Source organism: Poecile atricapillus, chromosome 39 (genome assembly GCF_030490865.1).
Source record: "Poecile atricapillus isolate bPoeAtr1 chromosome 39, bPoeAtr1.hap1, whole genome shotgun sequence".
NCBI classification, from domain to species: Eukaryota; Metazoa; Chordata; class Aves; order Passeriformes; family Paridae; genus Poecile; species Poecile atricapillus.
This window is the reverse complement of record NC_081287.1, coordinates 162,070-182,167: the sequence shown is the minus strand read 5'-3', so window position 1 is coordinate 182,167 and position 20,098 is coordinate 162,070. Positions and strand designations below refer to the sequence as shown.

The window sequence follows — 20,098 nt, the reverse complement described above, 5'->3', positions numbered from 1 at the left end:
TTGGGGCAGGTTTTGGGGTGGGGGCCGAGTTTGGGGCAGGTTTTGGGGTGGGGGCCGAGTTTGGGGCAGGTTTTGGGGTGGGGGCCGAGTTTGGGGCAGGTTTTGGGGTGGGGGCCGAGTTTGGGGCAGGTTTTGGGGTGGGGGCCGGGTTTGGGACCTGGGCGGGCTCTGGGGGGGGGTCTGGAGCGGATTTTGGGGCGGGTTTTGGGGTCGGGTTTGGGGCGGGTTTTGGGGTCGGGTTTGGGGCGGGTTTTGGGGCAGGTTTTGGGGTGGGGGCCGGGTTTGGGGCGGGTTTTGGGGTCGGGTTTGGGGCGGGTTTTGGGGAGGGCTCCGGGACCTGGGCGGGCTCTGGGGCGGGGTCTGGAGCGCGATTTGGGACGGGCTTTGGGCTGGGGGCCGGGTTTGAATCCAGGACGAGTTTTGGGGTAGGATTTGGGGCAGGGTTTGGGGCAGGGTTTGGGATGGGCTTTGGGGCGGGACTTGGGGCGCTGTCCCCGCGGTGTCGCCGTCGCTGTCCCCGGGCGCTCCCCGGGGGTCGCACACGCTCCAATCCCCCGCGTAGCGGTTGCTGGGGGGGCTCTCGGGACCCCTCGGCCGCGACCGCGCCACCACCGGGGGGTCACCCGGAGCCACCACCGGGGGGTCACCCGGGGCCACCACCGGGGGGTCACCCGGGGCCACCACGGGGGCGTCACTCAGGGCCAGCGCCGAGGGGCGACCCCGGGGAGTCTCAGCCCAGGCAGGGAGCGGGGGGACTGCAGGGACAGAAGGGGACAGGGGGTCAGTGGGGGGGTCCCTGTCCCCTCCCCAGGTGTGTCCCCTCCCCAGGTGTCCCCTCACCTGGCCACACCCTCAGCAGGTAATGCAGCACCTCCAGGTGCTGCTTGAAATCCACGGCTCCGGCCGCGTCCTCTGCGGGCTCCTGGCCCTGCTGGCCCTGCTGGCCCGGGGGGTGGCCCTGCTGGCCCGGGGGGTGGCCCTGCTGGCCCTGCTGGCCCTGCTGGCCCCGGGGCCGTGCGGCCTCACCTGCGCAGGTGTGCGGGGGCAGCAGCACGGGCCCGAAGCACACGGCCAGGTTCTGGCTGCCCATGCGGTTCCAGCGCTGCAGCGCGGCCACCAGGCTCAGGTGTGACAGCAGCCGCCGCAGGGTGGCCTTGGGGACACGGGGACAGCGGCGCCGTCACCCGGGGGGGTCTCACCTGAGGGACACCTGCGCAGCCCCATCCCCCTTCCCGCTCCTTCTTTCCAGCCCCGTTTCCATTCCCCATTTTCCCCATTTCCTTCATTCCCACACCCTTTTCCCAAACTGCCACCCTCTTTTTCCCCATTCCATTCCCATATTCCTGTTCCCCAATCCCATTCCCACCCCATTTCCCCATTTCCCCATTCCCATTTCCCCTTTCCCACCCTCCCCGGGGGTCTCAGGCACCCCATTTCCCCTTTCCCACCCTCTCCGGGGGTCTCAGGCACCCCATTTCCCCTTTCCCACCCTCTCCGGGGGTCTCAGGCACCCCATTTCCCCTTTCCCACCCTCTCCGGGGGGTCTCAGGCACCCCATTTCCCCTTTCCCACCCTCTCCGGGGGTCTCAGGCACCCCATTTCCCCTTTCCCACCCTCTCCGGGGGTCTCAGGCACCCCATTTCCCCTTTCCCACCCTCTCCGGGGGTCTCAGGCACCCCATTTCCCCTTTCCCACCCTCTCCGGGGGTCTCAGGCATTCCAGCAGCGCCGCGGGGTCCCCGGGGGGGTCCCGGGGGGGTCTCTGGGCCATGGCCTCGAGCACCGAGCGCTGCAGCCGGGGCGGCACCAGCGGGGACGGCAGCTCCCGCAGGAAATCCTTCAGGATCCCTGCAAGACACCACAGGGTCCCGGTTGTGGGGCCAGGGTCTCTCTTTGGGGCTGAGATCCCATTTTGGGCTCGAGATCCCATTTTTTGTACTGGGAACCCCTTTTCGGTGCTGGAACCCCCTTTTTTGACACCAGGAACCCCCCTTTTCACCCCCAAATCCCTCCCTTTCCACCCCAAAATCCCCCGCGTTCCCACCCCGGGATGTCCCCGCGCGTCCCCCTGACCGGTGACCACGTTGATGTCCGGGCAGAGCCGCTCGGACAACGCCACGGCCGCGCTGTCCCTCTCGAAGGCGTCCCGCAGCTCCTTCTTGGCCGCGGCCGAGCCGCAGAGCCGGTACAGCCCCACCACCTGCGGGGTCACTGCTGGTCACTCTCCGGCCACCGGTCACTCTCCGGCCACCGGTCACCAGCGGTCACCCCCCAGGCCCGGTCACTCCTTGGCTTCAGTCACCCTTCGGTCACTCCCTGGGTTACCCCTGGTCACCCCTGGTCCCTCCTGGTCACCCCTGGTCCCTCCTGGTCACCCCTGGTCTCCCCTGGTCACTCCTGGTCACCCCTGGTCACCCCTGGTCACTCTGGTCACTCGGTCACCACACTCACCGCCAGCCCACGCCGCTCGATCTCTGCCAGGCACTTGAGCACGAGCAGCGGGACCTGTCCCGGGTGTCCCTCGCGTGCCACCAGCTGCGACAGCTCCACGCCGAACACTCGCGGGCCCGGGGCCACCCGCGGCTCCGACGGTGACGGCGACAGCGACGGTGACAGCGACAGGCGGCAGAACAGCACGGCCCGCGGCCGCAGCGCCAGCGCCAGCGCCTGTGACCGGCCACCTGCGGGGACACGGGGACATCAGAGGGACAGCGGGACACCCCCGGGGTAGGAACCGGCTGAGCCCCCTCGGGACCCCCCAAATCCCCCCCGGTACCCTCGAAGAGCCGCGCCAGCCCCACGGTGCCGTGGCAGAGCAGGCGGTTCCTGCCGGCCGAGCCGTCCCAGGCCAGCACGGCCACGCTCAGCAGCCGCGCCCGCTCCAGCTCCAGGTTGAAGCAGTGGTCAAGCCGCAGGAATTCGGCCCCTCCGGCCAGCAGCGCTGTCCGAGCGCGGCTCGCTCCGTCCACCTGCAGCACGCAGAAAAGCCGCTCCGGCCAGGCCGGCCGCAGCCCCCGCAGCTGGACACTGACCAGCCCGGACAGCACGGCCGAGCCCCTCGCGGCGGGGTCCTCGTAAGGCCGGAACGCCCCCAGATCCAAGCCGGGCTCCGCGGGACCCCCGGGACCCCCGGGGCGGGCGGGCCGGGCCGGCAGCTCCGGGGAGTCGCCGTCGCTGCGGTGTCCGGCCCGGCCGGAGCCCCCGCGGGGCAGCGCCCAGGCCACGCTGCTGTCCAGGTGGTAGCGGCTGATGACGTTCCGGGACTCCCGGCGGGACTCGGGGGGCGAGGGGCAGCCCCCAGCCCCATCGGGGTCGCGGGGCCGGGGGTTCCTCAGGCTCAGCTTCCGCCGCAGCTCCGGCAGCTTCTTCATCTTGAGCGAGAGGCGCCGCACCGGGCCCGGGGATTTGCACTTGGGGAGGGGGCGGCCCTTGCCGGGGGGCGAGGGGGGCTCCGGCGGCTTCCCTGTGGGGCGGGGGGCGCAGGGGTCAGCGGGGCGGGGGCGCTGGGGGGGCTGGGGAGGGGGCTGGGGGTGTGGAACGTGGAGTTTGGGGAGCACTGGGGACACTGGGGACAGTGGGGACAGGGATTGGGGACACTGGGGACAGGGGGCACCGGGGACAGGGATTGGGGACACAGGGGACAGGGATTGGGGACATTGGGGACAGGGATTGGGGATAGGGGACACTGGGGACAGGGGGAGGTGAGGACAGTGGGGACAGGGGACAGTGGGGACAGGGACAGAGGGGACAGGGACAGTGGGGACAGTGGGGACAGTGGGGACAGGGACAGAGGGGACAGGGACAGTGGGGACAGTGGGGACAGTGGGGACAGGGACAGAGGGGACAGGGACAGTGGGGACAGTGGGGACAGGGACAGAGGGGACAGGGACAGTGGGGACAGGGACAGTGGGGACAGGGACAGAGGGACAGGGACAGTGGGGACAGGGACAGAGGGGACAGGGCCTGTGACGCGCGGGGAACACCGCGAGGGTCGTGGGGAGGTGACAGCAGGACAATGTCCCCCCCTCACCGCTGTCCTGTCCCCGCCCGGCTCCCGCCTCCTCTCCGCGGTCTCCGTGTCCCTCCGTTGTCCCCAAACCCTTCGGGGTCCCCTCCCCGCGGGTCCCCTCGTCATCCTCATCCTCGGGGATGGGGTTGTACCAAATGTCCCCTCGTGCCGCGCCGCTGTCGCCGTGCCCGGTGGCCCCCGCGTCCTCCGCGCCCTTCCCGGCCAGGACCCAGCGGCGGCTGCTGCGCTCCAGGCTCTGCAGGTACGCGCCGGGCCCGGGGGGTCTCCCGGGACCCCCCAAAACCGGGGGGCCGCTCCCGGCCTCCGCCTCTTCCCAGGGCTCGGCCCCGTCGGGCTCCGGCCGCCGCGCTCGGGGCTCCTCGCGGTGACTTTGGGGCTCTTCCTTAAGGTTTTGGGGCTCTTCGTTAAGGTTTTGGGGCTCTTCGTTAAGGTTTTGGGGCTCTCCGAAGCGATTTTGGGGCTCCACACGATCATTTTGGGGCTCTTCACGATGATTTTGGGGCTCTTCACGATGATTTTGGGGCTCCTCGCGGCGATTTTGGGGCTCCACGCGTTGATTTTGGGGCTCCACACGATGATTTTGGGGCTCCACACGATCATTTTGAGGCTCCTCGCGGGACCCTCCTGAAACCCCAAAGGGGACCCCAAAGGTGAGCAGGGGGCTCCAGCCGGACCCTCCCGGGGGGGGGTCCCATCCTCGGGGGTCTCCCATTCCCAGGGGGTCCCTTCCTCGGGGAGGAGTTTCCCATTCCCGGGGGTTTCTCTTTTTCGGGGAAACGGGGGGGTCCCGTTCCCGGGGATCTCCCGTTCCCGGGGATGTTTCCCGTTCCCGGGGTCCCGTCCCGGGGGTGTTTCCCGTTCCCGGGGTCCCGTCCCGGGGATGTTTCCCGTTCCCGGGGTCCCGTCCCGGGGGTGTTTCCCGTTCCCGGGGTCCCGTTCCCGCTGCGGGGGGGGGTCGTTACCTCCTTCCTCGGCCTCCGCCCTCCCGGCTCCGCGGCGCTCCCGGCGCCTCAGGCGGGACAAAGTTCGGCGCAGCAGCGGCTCCGCCATCGCCGCCTGCCCGGGGACCCCCCCGGGACCCCCGGGAGCCGCCCCGGGACCCCCCCGAGCCCCCCCGGGACCCTCAGAGCCAAGGGCCCCGCAGCGGCCGCGCCGCCATCCCGGGCCGCGAATTCCTGGGATGCCGCCGGCAGCGCTGCCGGGAGCTGTAGTCCGGAACCGCGGGAGAGGGAACAGCTGGAACAGCTGGAACAGCTGGAATGGGAACAGCTGGAATGGGAACAGCTGGAATGGGAACAGCTGGAATGGGAATGGGAACAGCTGTAGTCCGGAACCGCGGGAGAGGGAACAGCTGGAACAGCTGGAACAGCTGGAATGGGAACAGCTGGAACAGCTGGAATGGGAATGGGAACAGCTGGAATGGGAACAGCTGGAGCGGGGTGGGGGGGTCACATCTGGAATGGAGTTTTCCCGCCTGGATCCACCTGGGGGTCCGGGAAAGGGGATTGGATGCAAAACCAGGGAAAATCCATCCAAAACCAGGGAAATCCATCAAAATGTGGGGAAATCCATCAAAAAGTGGGGAAGTCTGGCTAAAACCGGGGGAAAATCCCCGGGGAAAAACGGGAAAATTCAGGAAAAAAAAGGGGGGAAACCTGGCAAAACCACCCCCGGCATGAAAAGATTCTTTTCTTTTCTGGGGAAAGATCCAAAAGCGATTCCCAAAATCCTCCCCAAATCTTCCCAAGAGCGGGGGCGGGGCCCAGCCCGGGGGAGGAGGGTGAGACCCCAGGGGGGATTTTGGGGAATCTCCAGGGGATTTTGGGGGTTTATTCCCATTTTTTTTTTGAGGTTTTTGTGGCGCTGCCATCAGGAAATCAGGGAAATCTCCAAATCCGTGGGATTTCGGCTGCAGTTTAACCAAACCTCCCGGAAATTCAGGCGGGGAAGCGTCGCTGCCGCCTCCTCGGAGGTTTTGGGTTAAAAAAGAGCCGAAAAGGGGAAGCGAGAGAGGTGCAAACGAGGGTGGGAGCGTTTTGGGGTAGAAAATGCAAATCCGGAGCTCGGGGGTGCCCAAGCGCGGCGCCGGTGTCACCGCGGCTCTCACACCCAGAGCTGGAAATCCGAGCTTTTAACCCAAAACTTGGGATTCTGCCCCAACAACTGGGGAGTTTACGCCCCGAAATTCTGGGGTTTTACCCCAAAAACCGGGATTTTACCCCAAAAACCTGGGACTGACGGCAGCAGCTGGGAAATCTGCTGGGGAAGTTTGGGATTTCTGGCGTTTCGGGGCGTCCCGGAGCCATCGGCGGTGGATTTGGGGAATCCCTCGGCTCCCCGATCCCAAATCCGGCCGTTTTCTCCCCAAATCCCGGGGGATCCGGCGGGTTTGGGCGGATCCGTGCCCGAGGGGGACCCGAGAGAGGATTTGGGGTCCCCAAATGACCCAGCAGGAGACCTACGGCAACTGGCTGGGCCCCAAGCGCCTGCTGCGGCAGCCAGGTAAATCCCGAACCTCGGCATGAACCCCCCGCACCCCTTTTTGGGGGAGAATCCCCCAATTTCCCCTTTTTCCGGGGAAATTCCTCAAATTCTCCCCCCGTTTTCCTGTTTTTACCTGGGTTTTACCGGGTTAAATCCCCGAATTATCCTTTTTTGGGGGGGTAAATCCCGTTTTTTGGGAGTTTTCATCCCCTCTGTGGCCGCTGGAGCTCGGATGAACCCGGGGCCGTCGAGAGCCCCAAAATCCGCGGGTTTTGCCTCAATTTTAGCGGATTTTTTTTAGCGAGTTCCCAGTGGGGATTTTGGGGGATGCTCCCGTTGCTCCTTTCCCGTTTTTTTTCCCGTTTTTTCCCCATTTTTCCCCGTTTTCGGCAGCGATTTACTCCGTGCCCGGGAAGATGTCCCCGGTGGGAAACTTCAGACCAGGTAAATTCTTCTTTTTCCCAATTTTCGGGGTTTTTCCAGGGTTTTTCCGGGGTTTTTCCAAGGTTTTGGGGTCAATTTTTGTCTCCTTTGGCCCAAAATGTCCCGAATTTTGTGGGATTTTGATCCAAATTGGGATCCTGCTGTCAAGAGCTGACAAAAAAATCCCAAATCCCCAGAAATCCCGCTCTGAGGGAATTTTTGGATGGAATTTGCACCTTCCCAGCCCCGAATCCTTCATGGAAAACACCAAAATTCCCGATTTTTTCGGGGGGAGGATGGAATTCCTGATTAATTTTCAACCAGGACTGGGAATTTCTGCCGATCCTCTGGCCCCAAAATCCCGGAAAAGTCGATTTTTTCCCCCTTGGATTTCTTTAAAAATAAGACTTTAAAATCCTTCCCGTGGTTTTGAGGGAATTCCCCGGATTTTGGGAATTTTTGAAGCCGCTGGCTGAGTTAATTGGGGCAGAAAACAAAGGAATTGGTTCCTGTTAAAAATGTCAGTTTTGCTGGGGGGAAATGAGGGAAAAGCGTGGAAAAATCTGGGAATTCCCGAAGGGAAAAGGGGAGAGCTCAGCTCTGGGAATAAAGGGATAAAAGCCGATAAAATCCATAAAAAACGGAGGGAAAATGGGAAAATCCCCACGGGAACTGCGATTTTTTTTGACATTTTCCGAATAATCCGGGATTCCCGGTGCTCCTAAAATCCCGTTTTTCCCGTTTTTCCCGTTTTTCCTGTTTTTCCCTCTTTTCCAGCGTCTCCCGACAGCTTCGAGGACGATTACGACGACGTCTCCGTGGTGGGCTCGGATCAGGGTCCCCCCGCCAAAGGTGGATCCCAAAAATTCCCCGGGATGGGGATTTGGCCCCGAAATGGATTAACTTTGGAATTCCAGGGTTTAATTCCACCCTGGAATGGGAATTTTAGGATTTAATTCCACCTAAAAATGATAATTTCAGGGTTGATCCCACCTCAGGAAGCGAAATTTTGGGGATTTAATTCCCAATTTCCCTAAAAAAAAATCCACAAATGGGGCAGATTTGGAATCCCCGCAAAATGGGGGAAATCCTGACAATTTTCCCGTATTTCCCTGGAACCCCCTGGATCGGGATTTGATCCCAAAATTCCCCAAAATTCCCCAAAATTCCCTAAAATTCCCCTTCCCAACAGGCGTTTACCTCCTGGCGGGGCCTCCGGGCTCTTCCCAAGCTCCATCCCTGAAGGATCCGGAGGATTTCAGCCCCAGTTCCCGGGACTCGGACCCGAAATCCCGGGATTTGGCCCCAAAATCCGGGAATTCCGCCCTGGTGGCCGTCCTGGCCCTGCTGGTGGCCCTGAGCGCCCTGGCCTGGGGGGGGCTCCTGGCCGTGGCCATCGGGAAGCGTGAGTGGGCCCGGAATTCCGGGGGGAACGGGAATGGGGGGGTTAATTCCGTCCAAAAATGGGGATTTGGGGTTTAATTCCGTCCAAAAATGGGAATTTGGGGTTTATTCCATCCAAAAATGGGGATTTGGGGGTTTAATTCCATCCAAAAATGGGGATTTGGGGACTGATTACACCCAAAAATGGGAATTTGGGGTTTATTCCACCCAAAAATGGGAATTTGGGGTTTAATTCCATCCAAAAATGGGAATTTGGGGTTTAATTCCATCCAAAAATGGGAATTTGGGGTTTAATTCCACCCAAAAATGGGGATTTGGGGGTTTAATTCCACCCAAAAAAGGGAATGTGGGGGTTTAATTCCACCCAAAAATGGGAATTTGAGGGTTTATTCCATCCAAAAACGGGGATTTGGGGGTTTAATTCCACCCAAAAATGGGAATTTGGGGTTTAATTCCACCCAAAAATGGGAATTTTGAGGTTTAGTTCCCAGGAATTCCAGTTTTTTTCCCCTGATTTCCCTTCCAGACAAGGAAATGAGTGCGGAACTGGAGCTCCTGAAGTCGAATTTGTCGGGAATTTGGGATTCTGGTAAGTCCTGGAATCACATCCAGGAAAACTCCGATTTTGGGGGTTCTCACCTTTTCCAGCTCCGTTTTTGGTGTAAAATTTGGGGGGAAAAAAACTGATTTTTCCTTGGTTTTCCTCCCTTTTCCCCGATTCCAGCCAGGATCACCCCAGATTCCAAAAGGCTGGGATTTATCCCACACTGGGGCTTTTCCTGATGGGGATTTCCCTGGAAAAGCAGGAACAAATTCCTTTATTCCTGCCCAAAAATGACGGAAAAGGCGGAAAATCCTTCGGGAGACCCGGGCTAAAAATGGGATTGAATCGGGCAAAGCCTCAACCGCTGACAAATTGATGAATTCCGGGGGGAAAAAGGGGAAAAATGGGATTAAATGCGTGGGGAATGGGCTGTACTGGGAGCACTGGGCTGTACTGGGAGCACTGGGATCTCTCCCAGTCCAGCAGGAGCAGACCCGGCTGCAGTTCGGGATCCACCAGCACCAGCTGGAGCTGCAGGAACTCACCGGTAATTCCCAAAATCCCCCCCAGAACTCCCCCAAACCCCCGGAATCCCCCCCCCCAAATAACCCCACCTGGAATTCCCATTCCAACGGGAAATCTGGGACAATTCCCATGGGTTTTGAGGCGTTTTCTCACCAGGGAGCCCCTGGGATGATCCCAGAGGAGAATTTGGGATTTTGCCCGGAGCTGGGAACTTCTCCTCAGATTTTGGGGTTTTTTCTGGGTTTTCATTCGGATTCTGGGCGGTTTTCTCCCGGTTCTTACCTGAATTTCAGGGTTTCTCCCTGTTTTCTGTGGAATTCTGGTTTTTTTCTCCTGGATTTTCACGTTTCTCTGGATTTTCACCCTGGGTTTTCCCATTTCTCCCCGTTTTCCCTGGGATTTTGGTTTTTTTCTGGACTTTCACTGGGATTTTACAGTTCCTCCAGATTTCCCCTGGGGTTTTTCCCACTTCCCTGTTTTCTTCCCTGGATCTGGGTGTATTCCTGGTGTATTCCCAGTGTATTCCCGGATTTCCCCCGGATTTCCCCCGGGATTTTCCCGGTGTTTTCCCGGTGTTTTCCCAGATTTCCCCCGGGATTTTCCCGGTGTTTTCCCGGTGTATTCCCGGATTTCCCCCGGGATTTTCCCGGTGTTTTCCCGGTGTTTTCCCGGATTTCCCCCGGGATTTTCCCGGTGTTTTCCCGGTGTTTTCCCAGAGCTGCTGTGCCAGGCCAGGAGCTCACGGCGGTGCCAGGCCGGATGGAAATCCCATGGGAACAGCTGCTACTCCTTTTCCCGGGATTCCCTGAGCTGGAGCAGCGCCCGCAACGCCTGCGGAGACCTGGGAGCGCACCTGGCTGTGGTCAGCTCCGAGGAGGAGCAGGTGAGGGGCACCCCAAATCCATCCTGAACTCCAAATCCATCCCAAATCCATCCTGAACCCCAAATCCCAAATCCCAAATCCCAAATCCCAAATCCCAAATCCATCCTGGACCCCAAATCCATCCCAAATCCGTCCTGGACCCCAAATCCATCCCAAATCCCAAATCCATCCTGAATCCCAAATCCCAAATCCATCCCAAACCCCTAATCCATCCTGGACCCCAAATCCATCCTGAATCCCAAATCCCAAATCCATCCTGAATCCCAAATCTATCCTGAACCCCAAATCCATCCTGAACCCTGAATCCCAAATCCCAAATCCATCCTGAACCCCAAATCCATCCTGAACCCCAAATCCCAAATCCATCTCAAATCTCAAATCCCAAATCCCAAATCCATCCTGAACCCCAAATCCATCCTGGACCCCAAATCTCAAATCCCAAATCAATCCTGAACCCCAAATCCATCCTGAACCCCAAATCCCAAATCCCAAATCCATCCTGAACCCCAAATCCCAAATCAATCCTGAACCCCAAATCCATCCTGAACCCCAAATCCCAAATCCATCCTGAACCCCAAATCAACCCCGAACCCCAACTCAATCCCAAATCAAAAGAACAATTAATTAATAGCAGCATTAACTGATCAATAAATTAATAAATAACCACTGAACTAATGCTGGATAAAACTCGAATTAAAACCCATTAAAAATAAAACCCACAATAGATCACAATTGGATGAAAACTCAATAAAAAAACCTTAAACACCAAAAAATTCCCTTTTCCCCCCCAAAACCCTGGGGTTTTGCTCCGGAGCCCTCGGGAATTGCGGATTTGGGGTTTTTTTGGGAATTTTTTCCAGGTGTTCCTGCTGGAGAACAGCAACCGCAGCAGCTCCTACTGGCTGGGGGTGACGGACGGGGAGCAGGAGGGGAAGTGGCTCTGGGTCACCGGGGAGGATCCCGATTTCAGGTGAAATTCCCCAGTTTTGGTTCAATTCCCAATTTCCGGGGGAAAAAAAAATAATCCCCGTTTTTGGGGGAAAAAAAATATCCCCGTTTTTAGTAAAAAAAAAAAAAACAACCCAATTTTCCTTTTCAAAAAATGGGATTTTTAGCAGGAGGAATCCTGGCTTCCAGTAAAAATTCCCGCTTTTGTGTTTTAAAAAATAAATAATCCCGATTTTAGTAAAAAAATCCTGATTTGGGGAAGAAATTCCTGATTTGGGGAGGAAACTCCCAGTTTAATTTTTACCTTGGAACAAACGGGATTTCGGGAGCGTTTCCCACCCCAAAACCGGGATTTTTTTGGGGGGGGGATGTTTTAATTCCTTTTTTTTTGTGGTTTTTTTCCCCTTTTCCCGTTTTTTTCCCCAGGTTTTGGGATGTGTGGCTGGAGGACTCGGAGAGGGAGCTGAAGGATTGCGGCACCATCGGCCCCCGGGGGCTCTGGGTCAACGCGCGCTGCTCGGAATTCCACCGCTGGATTTGTGAAAAACCCGGGAATTGCTGAATTCCTGCCCCTCTGCACCCGTTTTGGGGTGGTTTTTAACAGATCCCTCTTAAAAAAAAAACAACAAAAAAGGAATTTTTCCTGGAATTTTGGCACCACAATGCTGAATTTTGCACCTGATGGATCCAAAACAGCCCCAAAATCCTCCCAAATCCATCTGAAATAACCCAAATCCCTCCCAAAAGACCCCAGGAAACCCCAAATCTGCTCCTCCCACCCCCCCCCAGGCTCCCCAATAAAATCGCTGGTTTGAACGTGAACCAATTTGGGCGTTTTTTACCCCAAAAACCTCAACTTCTCCAGAGCCTCCTCCAGCGCCTCAAAAATCCCCCAAAATCCCAGGAATTCCCGCTAAAAAAAAAACCAAAATCCCAATGTCAGGGAATTCCCATTCTCAGCCCTATTCCCTTTATCCCATCATTCCCAATCCCATTATTCCCATTCCCAATTCATATCCCATTATCCCGTTATCCCAATCCCATTATCCCTTTATCCCATTATTCCTATTATCCCTTTATCCCATTCCCATTATTCCCATTATTCCCATTATCCCATTCCCATTATTCCCATTATTCCCATTATCCCATTATTCCCATTATTCCCATTATCCCATTATTCCCATTATTCCCATTCCCATTATTCCCATTATCCCATTATTCCCATTATTCCCATTATCCCATTATTCCCATTATCCCATTATTCCCATTATCCCAATATTCCCATTATTCCCATTATTCCCATTATTCCCATTATTCCCATTGGCTCCTTCTGGGGTCAAACCCAACCCCATTTCCCTTTCCTCGGGGCCGACCCCGAAATTCCAGGAGAATCCCCCTGGATCCAGAGGGGATCCAGGAAAAGCCCCCCCGGAATTCCCAACCCCGGGAATGAATTTGGGGGGAATCGGGGTTTTTTGGGGGGGTTAATGAATATTCATGAGGGGAGGGGTGGAAGCCCCGCCCACCGCTGGCCAGCGCTGATAAGGAATTCCCGATATCCCAAAATTTTGGTGGAAAGTTCCATTTCCGGCCGGGTTCGGGTTCGTTCCAGCCCCAGCCGGAACGCGGCAGCCCCGGAGCTCCGAGGGATTTTCCGGATCTTTCCCCGCTGGGATTCCCCTGGAGAAAAGCCCAAAACTCCCCAATTTCTGTGGTGAGACCCCCTTTAGGGGCTGTTTTTTGGGGGGGAATTGTGGCCTTTGGGGACATCGGGGATTTCGGAATTCAGCATTCTGGAATTCGAGGCCGTGGAATTGGGAATTTCGAAGCCGGGTGGTTTTTGGGGTTTTGGTTTTTGGGGTTTTGGTTTTTGGGTAACTTTGGGATTTCAAAACCCGATTATTCCCGGAATTCGGAGCGCGGATTCCGGGGGTTTTGGGGGATTTTTTGGGATTTTTTGGGATTTTGGGGATTTGGGGATTGGTTTTGCTGATATTTGGAGTTATTTCGGGGTCCCGAAACCGCGTTATTTTGGGATTTTTGACCTCGGTTTTTGTGGGGAACGCGGCTGTTTGGGGATCTGGGGATTCTGGGATTGGGTTTCCGGGTATTTCAGAACTGGGATTTTTCGAGGAGGATATTTTGGGTTATTTATTGGGTTATTTGGGTCAATTCTGAAATTCGGTTTTCTGGCAGTTTGAAACGGGGCGAATTCGGGGTTTTGCGGGTTCTCTGCTATTTCGAAACGGGGCTAATTTGGGATTTTTGGGGCTGGGTTTTGTGGGGAATGGGGCCGTTTGGGGAATTCGGTTTTTGGGTATTTTGGAGCTGGGATTGTTGGACAAGGTCATTTTGGGATTTTGGGCCGTTATTTTGGGATTTGGCCGTTTGAAACTCGGTTATTTCAGATCCCCCTTCTCGGGCAGCCTGGAACAAAATGATTTCGGTGTTTTCCTGCTCGGTTTTGGGGTTATTCGGGGATTTTGGAACCCTTTTTTTTAAAGAAATCGCCCTTTGGACGAATCTTGAAACGTTGGAGGCGGATTGGAGCCCCAGTTGGAACAGCAATGGTGGAGAATTAATTAAATCAAATAATTAAATGTTGCATATTTAATTAAGTATTAATTCATGAAATATGGTGTTGATTTGATACCAATGTAATTAAACGTAATTTAATTGTTTAAATAAATATTCGTTTAATTAAATGTTAACTCAATAAGTAGTAATTTCAACGTAGATTAAGTATTTTAATCAGTGGATAAATTAAAGTTGGGGGAAAAAATTCCCAAAAATGGAACCCTAGACTTCAAAAATTTGGGAACAAAGATGGGGGTGAAATGATGGATTTTGGAATTTTCTGGATTTTGAGAGCTCCTGCTGGATGGGAGAAGGATTTTGGTGCTTTTGGGTCCTTTAATTTCGGGTTTGGAGGAGGAAAACGAGGAGGAAAGGGTTCAAAGCTGTTGGCGTGGAGAAGTTTGCTTAAAATATTTGGAATTTCAAGAAAAATAAAATTTAAATTTAGAGGAAAGAGGAGGGGAGGGAGCAGCTGCAGGGGGAGATAAGAGAAGCTGAGAGAGATAAGGGAAATTTGGGGGGGAAAAGTGAGAATCGGCCACTTCTTGTTTTGTTGGGGGAGGCCTCGGATGGCGTCGGAATTTGGGAGCCCCAAAAATGCACCAAAACCCCCCAAAAAACCCACCAAAAACCAAACCCCCCAAAACCCTCAAAACAACACAAAAATCCCCCCAAACCCCCACCCAAAATCACAAAAAATCCCCCTGAAAGAAATCAAAAACCAAAAAAAAAAAAACCCAAATTGTTGGGATTTTTGGGATCATTGGGATCAGTTGGGATTATTGGGGTAATTTTTGGGATTTTTGGAACTGAACCAGTTCATGTCAAAAAATACCAATTTCCTGGAGGGAAAAGCAAGGAAAAATCTGGGAATTTCCAAATGGAAAAGGGGAGAACTCGGCTCTGGGAGTAATGGGAAAAAGGATGAAAAAAAGGGAAAATCTCACAGGAATTGTGATTTTTTTTGATGCTTGCCAAAGAATCCAGGATTCCAGTCCACCTAAAACACCAATTTTCCCCATTTTTCCTCTTTTCCAGCTCCAAGGACGCGTCCATGTCAGAACTGTACCGGATGCCGGCAGCCAGAGCTGCCCCACCAAAGAAAGGTGGATCCCAAAAAATCGGGGTTTGGCCCCAGAATGGTCCCACATTCCCAGAAAACTTTATCCCACAAATTTCAGGATTTTGTTTTGCCTCAGATTCGGAACTTTGGGGTTTAATTCCACCTGAGAAATGGAAATTTTGGGGATTTAAATTCAGCTTTGGAACGGGAATTTTGGGATTTAAATTCAGCTTTGGAATGGGGATATTTTGGGATTTAAATTCAGCTTTGGAATGGGGATATTTTGGGATTTAAATTCAGCTTTGGAATGGGGATATTTTGGGATTTAAATTCAGCTTTGGAACGGGAATTTTGGGATTTAAATTCAGCTTTGGAATGGGGATATTTTGGGATTTAAATTCAGCTTTGGAATGGGGATATTTCGGGTTTAAATCCACATTGAAATGGGAATTTTGGGGTTTTCTCCACCTCACTCCCAACAGGGATAAATCCGGAGCAAATCCACTTGGGAATTCCTCCCTCAACCCCCAAAATTCCCTAAATGCAGCAAATTCAGAATCTGCTTCTGCATTTTCCCAAAAAATGGGGCAATTCCTGCAATTCCCGGTATCCCAGAAACCCCCTGGATCAGGATTTCACCCCAAAATCCCCTAAAATTCAAAAAAAATTCCCTTTTCTCCCCCATTTTCCTGCAGTTTACATCCAGGAGGAGCCTCCGAGCTGTTCCCAAGGCCCTGCCACATCCCAGAGGCCTCAGGTGGATCCGGCGTGGAAAATTCCGGAATGGAATCCCAATGATTGGGCCCCTCGTTGGTCAGTGGTCAGCGTGGCCGTGCTGCTGGCCCTGAGCTGCCTGCTCTGGGTCATCCTGCATGGGGTATCCATCAGAAACCGTGAGTGGAAAAGCGGGAAAATCCGGGAAAAGGCACCAGGAAAGGGAAAATGCCCCCGAGAAAGGGAAAAAATGGCCCCAAAAAAAGAAAAAATACCCCCAAAAAAGGGATTTGGGATCCTGAAAATCAGCTGGGGTTGGGAACCCACGTGGGAATGTGAATTTTTGGGGGTGGAATTTTACCTTTGGAATGGGAATTTTGGGGTTTCCTCCACTCCATTCCCAGCAGGGACAAATCCCAAATAAATCCCTTCTGGAACTGCCCCCTCAGCCCCAAAAATTCCCGAAATGAGGCAAATTTGGATGGGCTCTGGAATTCCCAAAACTCGGGGAATTCGGGGTGGGGTCCACAGGGATTTTCTGGGATTCAGGGTGGGATCCACAGGGATTTTCCGGGATTTTTATTCCAGAGGAGGAAATACGGGAGGAGCTGGAGCTGCTGCGGGGGAACTCGGGGAACTGGGATCTGGGTAGGAACTGGGAGCAATGGGAGGGAACTGGGAGGGAACTGGGATGGACTGGGAGGAGACTGGGAGAACTGGGAGGGAACTGGGATGGACTGGGAGGGAACTGGGATGGACTGGGAGGAGACTGGGAGGGACTGGGAGGGAACTGGGATGGACTGGGAGGAGACTGGGAGAACTGGGAGGGAACTGGGATGGACTGGGAGGGGACTGGGATGGACTGGGAGAACTGGGAGGGAACTGGGATGGACTGGGAGGGGACTGGGATGGACTGGGAGGGGACTGGGAGGGACTGGGCTGTGCTGGGAGCACTGGGCTGTACTGGGAGCACTGGGCTGTACTGGGAGCACTGGGCTGTGCTGGGAGCACTGGGCTGTACTGGGAGCACTGGGCTGTACTGGGAGAACTGGGATCTCCTCCCCATTCCCAGCCTGGCAGGAGCTGCTGCAGGTCCGGTGGCACCAGATGGAGCTGGCCAGGATCACCGGTAATGCCCCAAATTCCCCCAAAACCCCTGGAATTTCCCCCAAAACCTCTGGAATTCCCCTGAAAACACCGAAAACTCCTCCATGTCCTAAGGAATTCACCCCCAAACCCCTCAGAATTTCCCACCTTTCTTCCCCGTATTTTCCCCATTTCTCTGTGGTTTTTCCCTGGATTTTCACCGTTTCTCTGTGTTTTTCCCCCGTTTCCCAGACCTGCTCTGCGAGACCATCAACAACTCCATCAAGTGCCCGGCCGGGTGGCAATTTCACGAGAACATCTGTTACTTCTTCTCGGAGATTTCCCAGAGCTGGGGCAAGGCCCAGAACTCCTGCGCCGCCTTCAGCGCCCACCTGGTCGTGGTCAGCTCTGAGGATGAGCAGGTGAGGGGAAAATCACAAATAAATCCCAAACCCCAAACAATCCCAAACCCCAAAGATTTTTCCCAGGGAATCCCCAGCGTGGGAATTCCCGGCTCCATTCTGGGGTGCAACTCACCAGGACTGGGAATTGTTTTTGGAAGCGGAGACGGTCCCGTGGCCAGGTTGAGTTCTGTTGTTGGGAATGTCCCTGTTCTAGGGAAAAGGGACAAAGAGGGGAGAAAAGGGTGGGAAAACGTGAGGGGAGAAAAGAGCGGGAAAACGTGAGGGGAGAAAAGGGCGGGAAAACGTGAGGGGAGAAAAGAGTGGGAAACATGAGGGGAGAAAAGAGCGGGAAAACGTGAGGGGAGAAAAGGGCGGGAAAACGTGAGGGGAGAAAAGGGCGGGAAAACGTGAGGGGAGAAAAGGGCGGGAAAACGTGAGGGGAGAAAAGGGCGGGAAAACGTGAGGGGAGAAAAGGGCGGGAAAACGTGAGGGGAGAAAAGGGCGGGAAAACGTGAGGGGAGAAAAGTCAAGCTCCTAAACTTGGACTTTAAACACAAAATTTAAATGTGTTCTAAAAATTAAATGTGTTCTAAATCAAAATGAAGTTATTCGTGTAATTAATGGTTAACTGTATAGGTGGCATGCAACAATCTGTAATTAATACCTGATTTGATTTTAAAGAAAAGCTTAACTGAAAAAGTTTAAAATCATAAAATTGAGTTTACTAATTCTGAAATAATGCACTATTAATGTTTAAATAATTTGCTTATGAAACACCTTATGTGTAATCAATAATTACATAAAACTAAATAACAAAAACAAAAGAACTGAAAAAAAATTAAATTGCACACAGTTCATTAATGATTATACAATTTATTTAGCAGTTTAATGTATATATGTATATATAATGGTGACCTAACACAATTACCAAAAACCCGTGAATTATGATCCATAACCCACCAGAATGATAGATTTGGGGCTGTTTTAAGGAATTCCGCTTTTCCAGTTGTTTCTGGTACGAAACATCCAAAGGAACAACTCTTACTGGATGGGGGTGATGAATGAGCAGCACGAAGGGCAATGGACTTGGATCACCGGTGAAACTCCAAGTTTCGGGTAAAAATTCCTGCCAGGAATCCCCCAAAAATCTGAAAATTAATGAGAAAGATAAAGCTGACCCCCCAAAACCTGGGATTTTGGGAGTTCACCATTGGAAAAATGGAATTATGGGAGCGTTTTCTGCCTGGCACCAGAAAAAAAATGGAGCTTTTTGTAGTCTGTTCCCCCTGAAATTCCAATTTGAGCTTTTCCCACTCATTTTTTATTCCTTGATTTTCTCTTTCTCCTTCTCCCTCTTTTTTCCCCCCAGATTTTGGGATGTGTGGTCTGAGGACCCGGACAAGGAGCACAAGGATTGTGGAGCCATGAAATCCAACGGCCGTTGGATCGGGGAGCACTGCTCCAAATCCAACCGCTGGATCTGTGAGAAATCCTCGGGTTGCAGTTCCTCACCTTTTCCCCCCATTCCTGAAAAATCTGCACCAGCTCTCTGAAAAACACACAGAATTTTGAAGTGCTTTGCTCAGAGCTGGACAAGCTCCAGAGGCATCTGGAGGCTCTGCAATCCCATTTTTTGCTTCTGAAACATCTGGAAATTCCCTAAAAATCCATCCAATTCCCTAAAAATCCATCCAGTTCCCTAAAAAAATCCATCCAATTCCCTAAAAAATATCCATAAACTCCCTAAAAAAATCTGTAAAAGCGACAAAGAACTCTGTAAAATCCCCGTGACTCCCCAAACCATGGCAAAAATTTGATTTTCAGCTCAAATGAGGACTCAAAAAGAACCCAACCTCCCCCAAAGCCTACAAAATAATCCAAGCCTGCCAGAAACCCCCACCCTGCCCCTGAAGAAACCCCAAATCCCCAAAAATAAACCCGAAACCCTCCAGAACATACTCCCCACCAAAAAACCCCCACAGCCCACCCCCCCAAAAAACCCCAAAGCCCCTGAAATAACCCTCAATAACATGCGTGACTCCAAGCAAAATCACAAATTTGTCCGAAATCCTTACTTGTGGTGGAAAAAAGGGCTGGGAAGGAGGTGGGAGATGCTCCTGGGGAATCATTGGTAGAAACTGGGTGGCACTGAGGGGTATTGGGAGCCAGGCAGGGGAGACTGGGAGGGCACTGGGAGCACTGAGGGGGAAAAGGGCGGGAAACGTGAGGGGGGAAAAGGGCGGGAAACGTGAGGGGGGAAAAAGGGCGGGAAACGTGAGGGAGGAAAAGGCAGGAATTGTCCTGTGCTGGGGCAGATTTTAAGCACCAACCCAGAGCCTGTGGATGCACTAATGAGGGTTCTGAGCCTTTTCTGGGCAAAAAAAAAAAAAAAAAAGGAGGGCTGAGGGAGAAAAAAAATCTGATTTTGGAGAAAAAAAAGCAAAATAAAGGAGAATCTGAAGATTAAGGGAATCGAGTCTGGAAAAGAGAATCAGTTGAGAAGAATTGGGATGTATCACATGTGGGACAGAAAAAAGGGAAAGGTGGCGGAATTCCTGGTATTTGGAGGAATATTCCCATCCCGTGTGAACAGGGATCCCTGACACCCCAACCCTGGGCATTCCCATATCCAGATCCTTGAGGCAATGAACGATCCTCAATCCATCCCGCATTACCCTTCGCCGCTCTCCCCGATTCCTTGGATCTCCAATGGCACCGCTTCCCTACCTGACAGTGCTCCTCGACGCCCCATAGGAGGAGCCTCCTGTCCATCATTGCTTTCAGCCAATAAGAGTCGCGACTCTCCCCAGGAGGGTGGGAGCAGCGCTGAGAGCTGGGGGGGCGGAACTCCGTCTGGTACCCGCGCTTCCATTGGCTGGCTCAGCAGCTTCTGCCCTTCAATTGGCTGAGACTCCTGTCAATCATAACCAGCCTTCAGGTGGAGCGGCGGGGCTTGCTGTCCTCTCCTGTCAGCCAGGTGCCACTCCAAGCGAGACGAGGCAGTTGATTAGCTA

At 54.2% G+C, this 20,098-nt stretch overlaps 3 protein-coding genes across 5 annotated transcripts; 2 read left to right on the top strand and 1 right to left on the bottom strand.

Annotated features, from left to right (window-relative positions):
* Positions 1 to 309: 309 nt before the first annotated feature.
* On the bottom strand, positions 310 to 5,201 carry SYDE1 (synapse defective Rho GTPase homolog 1; the record flags this gene model as incomplete). The annotated part of the gene is made up of 8 exons (XM_058861692.1): positions 4,992 to 5,201; positions 4,030 to 4,653; positions 2,776 to 3,462; positions 2,451 to 2,680; positions 2,073 to 2,199; positions 1,696 to 1,847; positions 841 to 1,153; positions 310 to 755 (listed from the first exon to the last, which is right to left on the bottom strand). Coding segments are annotated over exons 1-8 (2,667 nt in total), but the record flags the coding sequence as incomplete, so codon positions are not given.
* Positions 5,202 to 6,334: 1,133 nt separating this feature from the next.
* LOC131591300 (CD209 antigen-like protein E) lies at positions 6,335 to 12,031 on the top strand. Of its 3 annotated transcripts, none has more exons than XM_058861857.1 (9): positions 6,335 to 6,531; positions 6,907 to 6,957; positions 7,714 to 7,788; positions 8,129 to 8,341; positions 8,867 to 8,929; positions 9,368 to 9,431; positions 10,126 to 10,292; positions 11,153 to 11,262; positions 11,667 to 12,031. In XM_058861857.1, the coding sequence occupies exons 1-9, from the start codon at positions 6,471 to 6,473 to the stop codon at positions 11,781 to 11,783; spliced, it is 921 nt and encodes a 306-aa protein (XP_058717840.1). In that variant the 5' UTR covers positions 6,335 to 6,470; the 3' UTR covers positions 11,784 to 12,031. The 3 variants fall into 3 exon arrangements, with proteins under 3 accessions (XP_058717840.1, XP_058717839.1, XP_058717841.1); XM_058861856.1 differs by having other exon boundaries at positions 9,363 to 9,431; XM_058861858.1 differs by lacking the exon at positions 6,907 to 6,957 and having other exon boundaries at positions 9,363 to 9,431.
* A 777-nt stretch (positions 12,032 to 12,808) lies between these two features.
* Positions 12,809 to 19,284, top strand: LOC131591305 (CD209 antigen-like protein E). Its single transcript, XM_058861876.1, has 8 exons — positions 12,809 to 12,954; positions 14,856 to 14,923; positions 15,576 to 15,773; positions 16,183 to 16,242; positions 16,667 to 16,723; positions 16,933 to 17,102; positions 18,091 to 18,200; positions 18,454 to 19,284. Exons 2-8 carry the CDS (start codon positions 14,872 to 14,874, stop codon positions 18,635 to 18,637), a joined length of 831 nt encoding a protein of 276 aa, XP_058717859.1. The 5' UTR covers positions 12,809 to 12,954; positions 14,856 to 14,871; the 3' UTR covers positions 18,638 to 19,284.
* Positions 19,285 to 20,098: the final 814 nt, after the last annotated feature.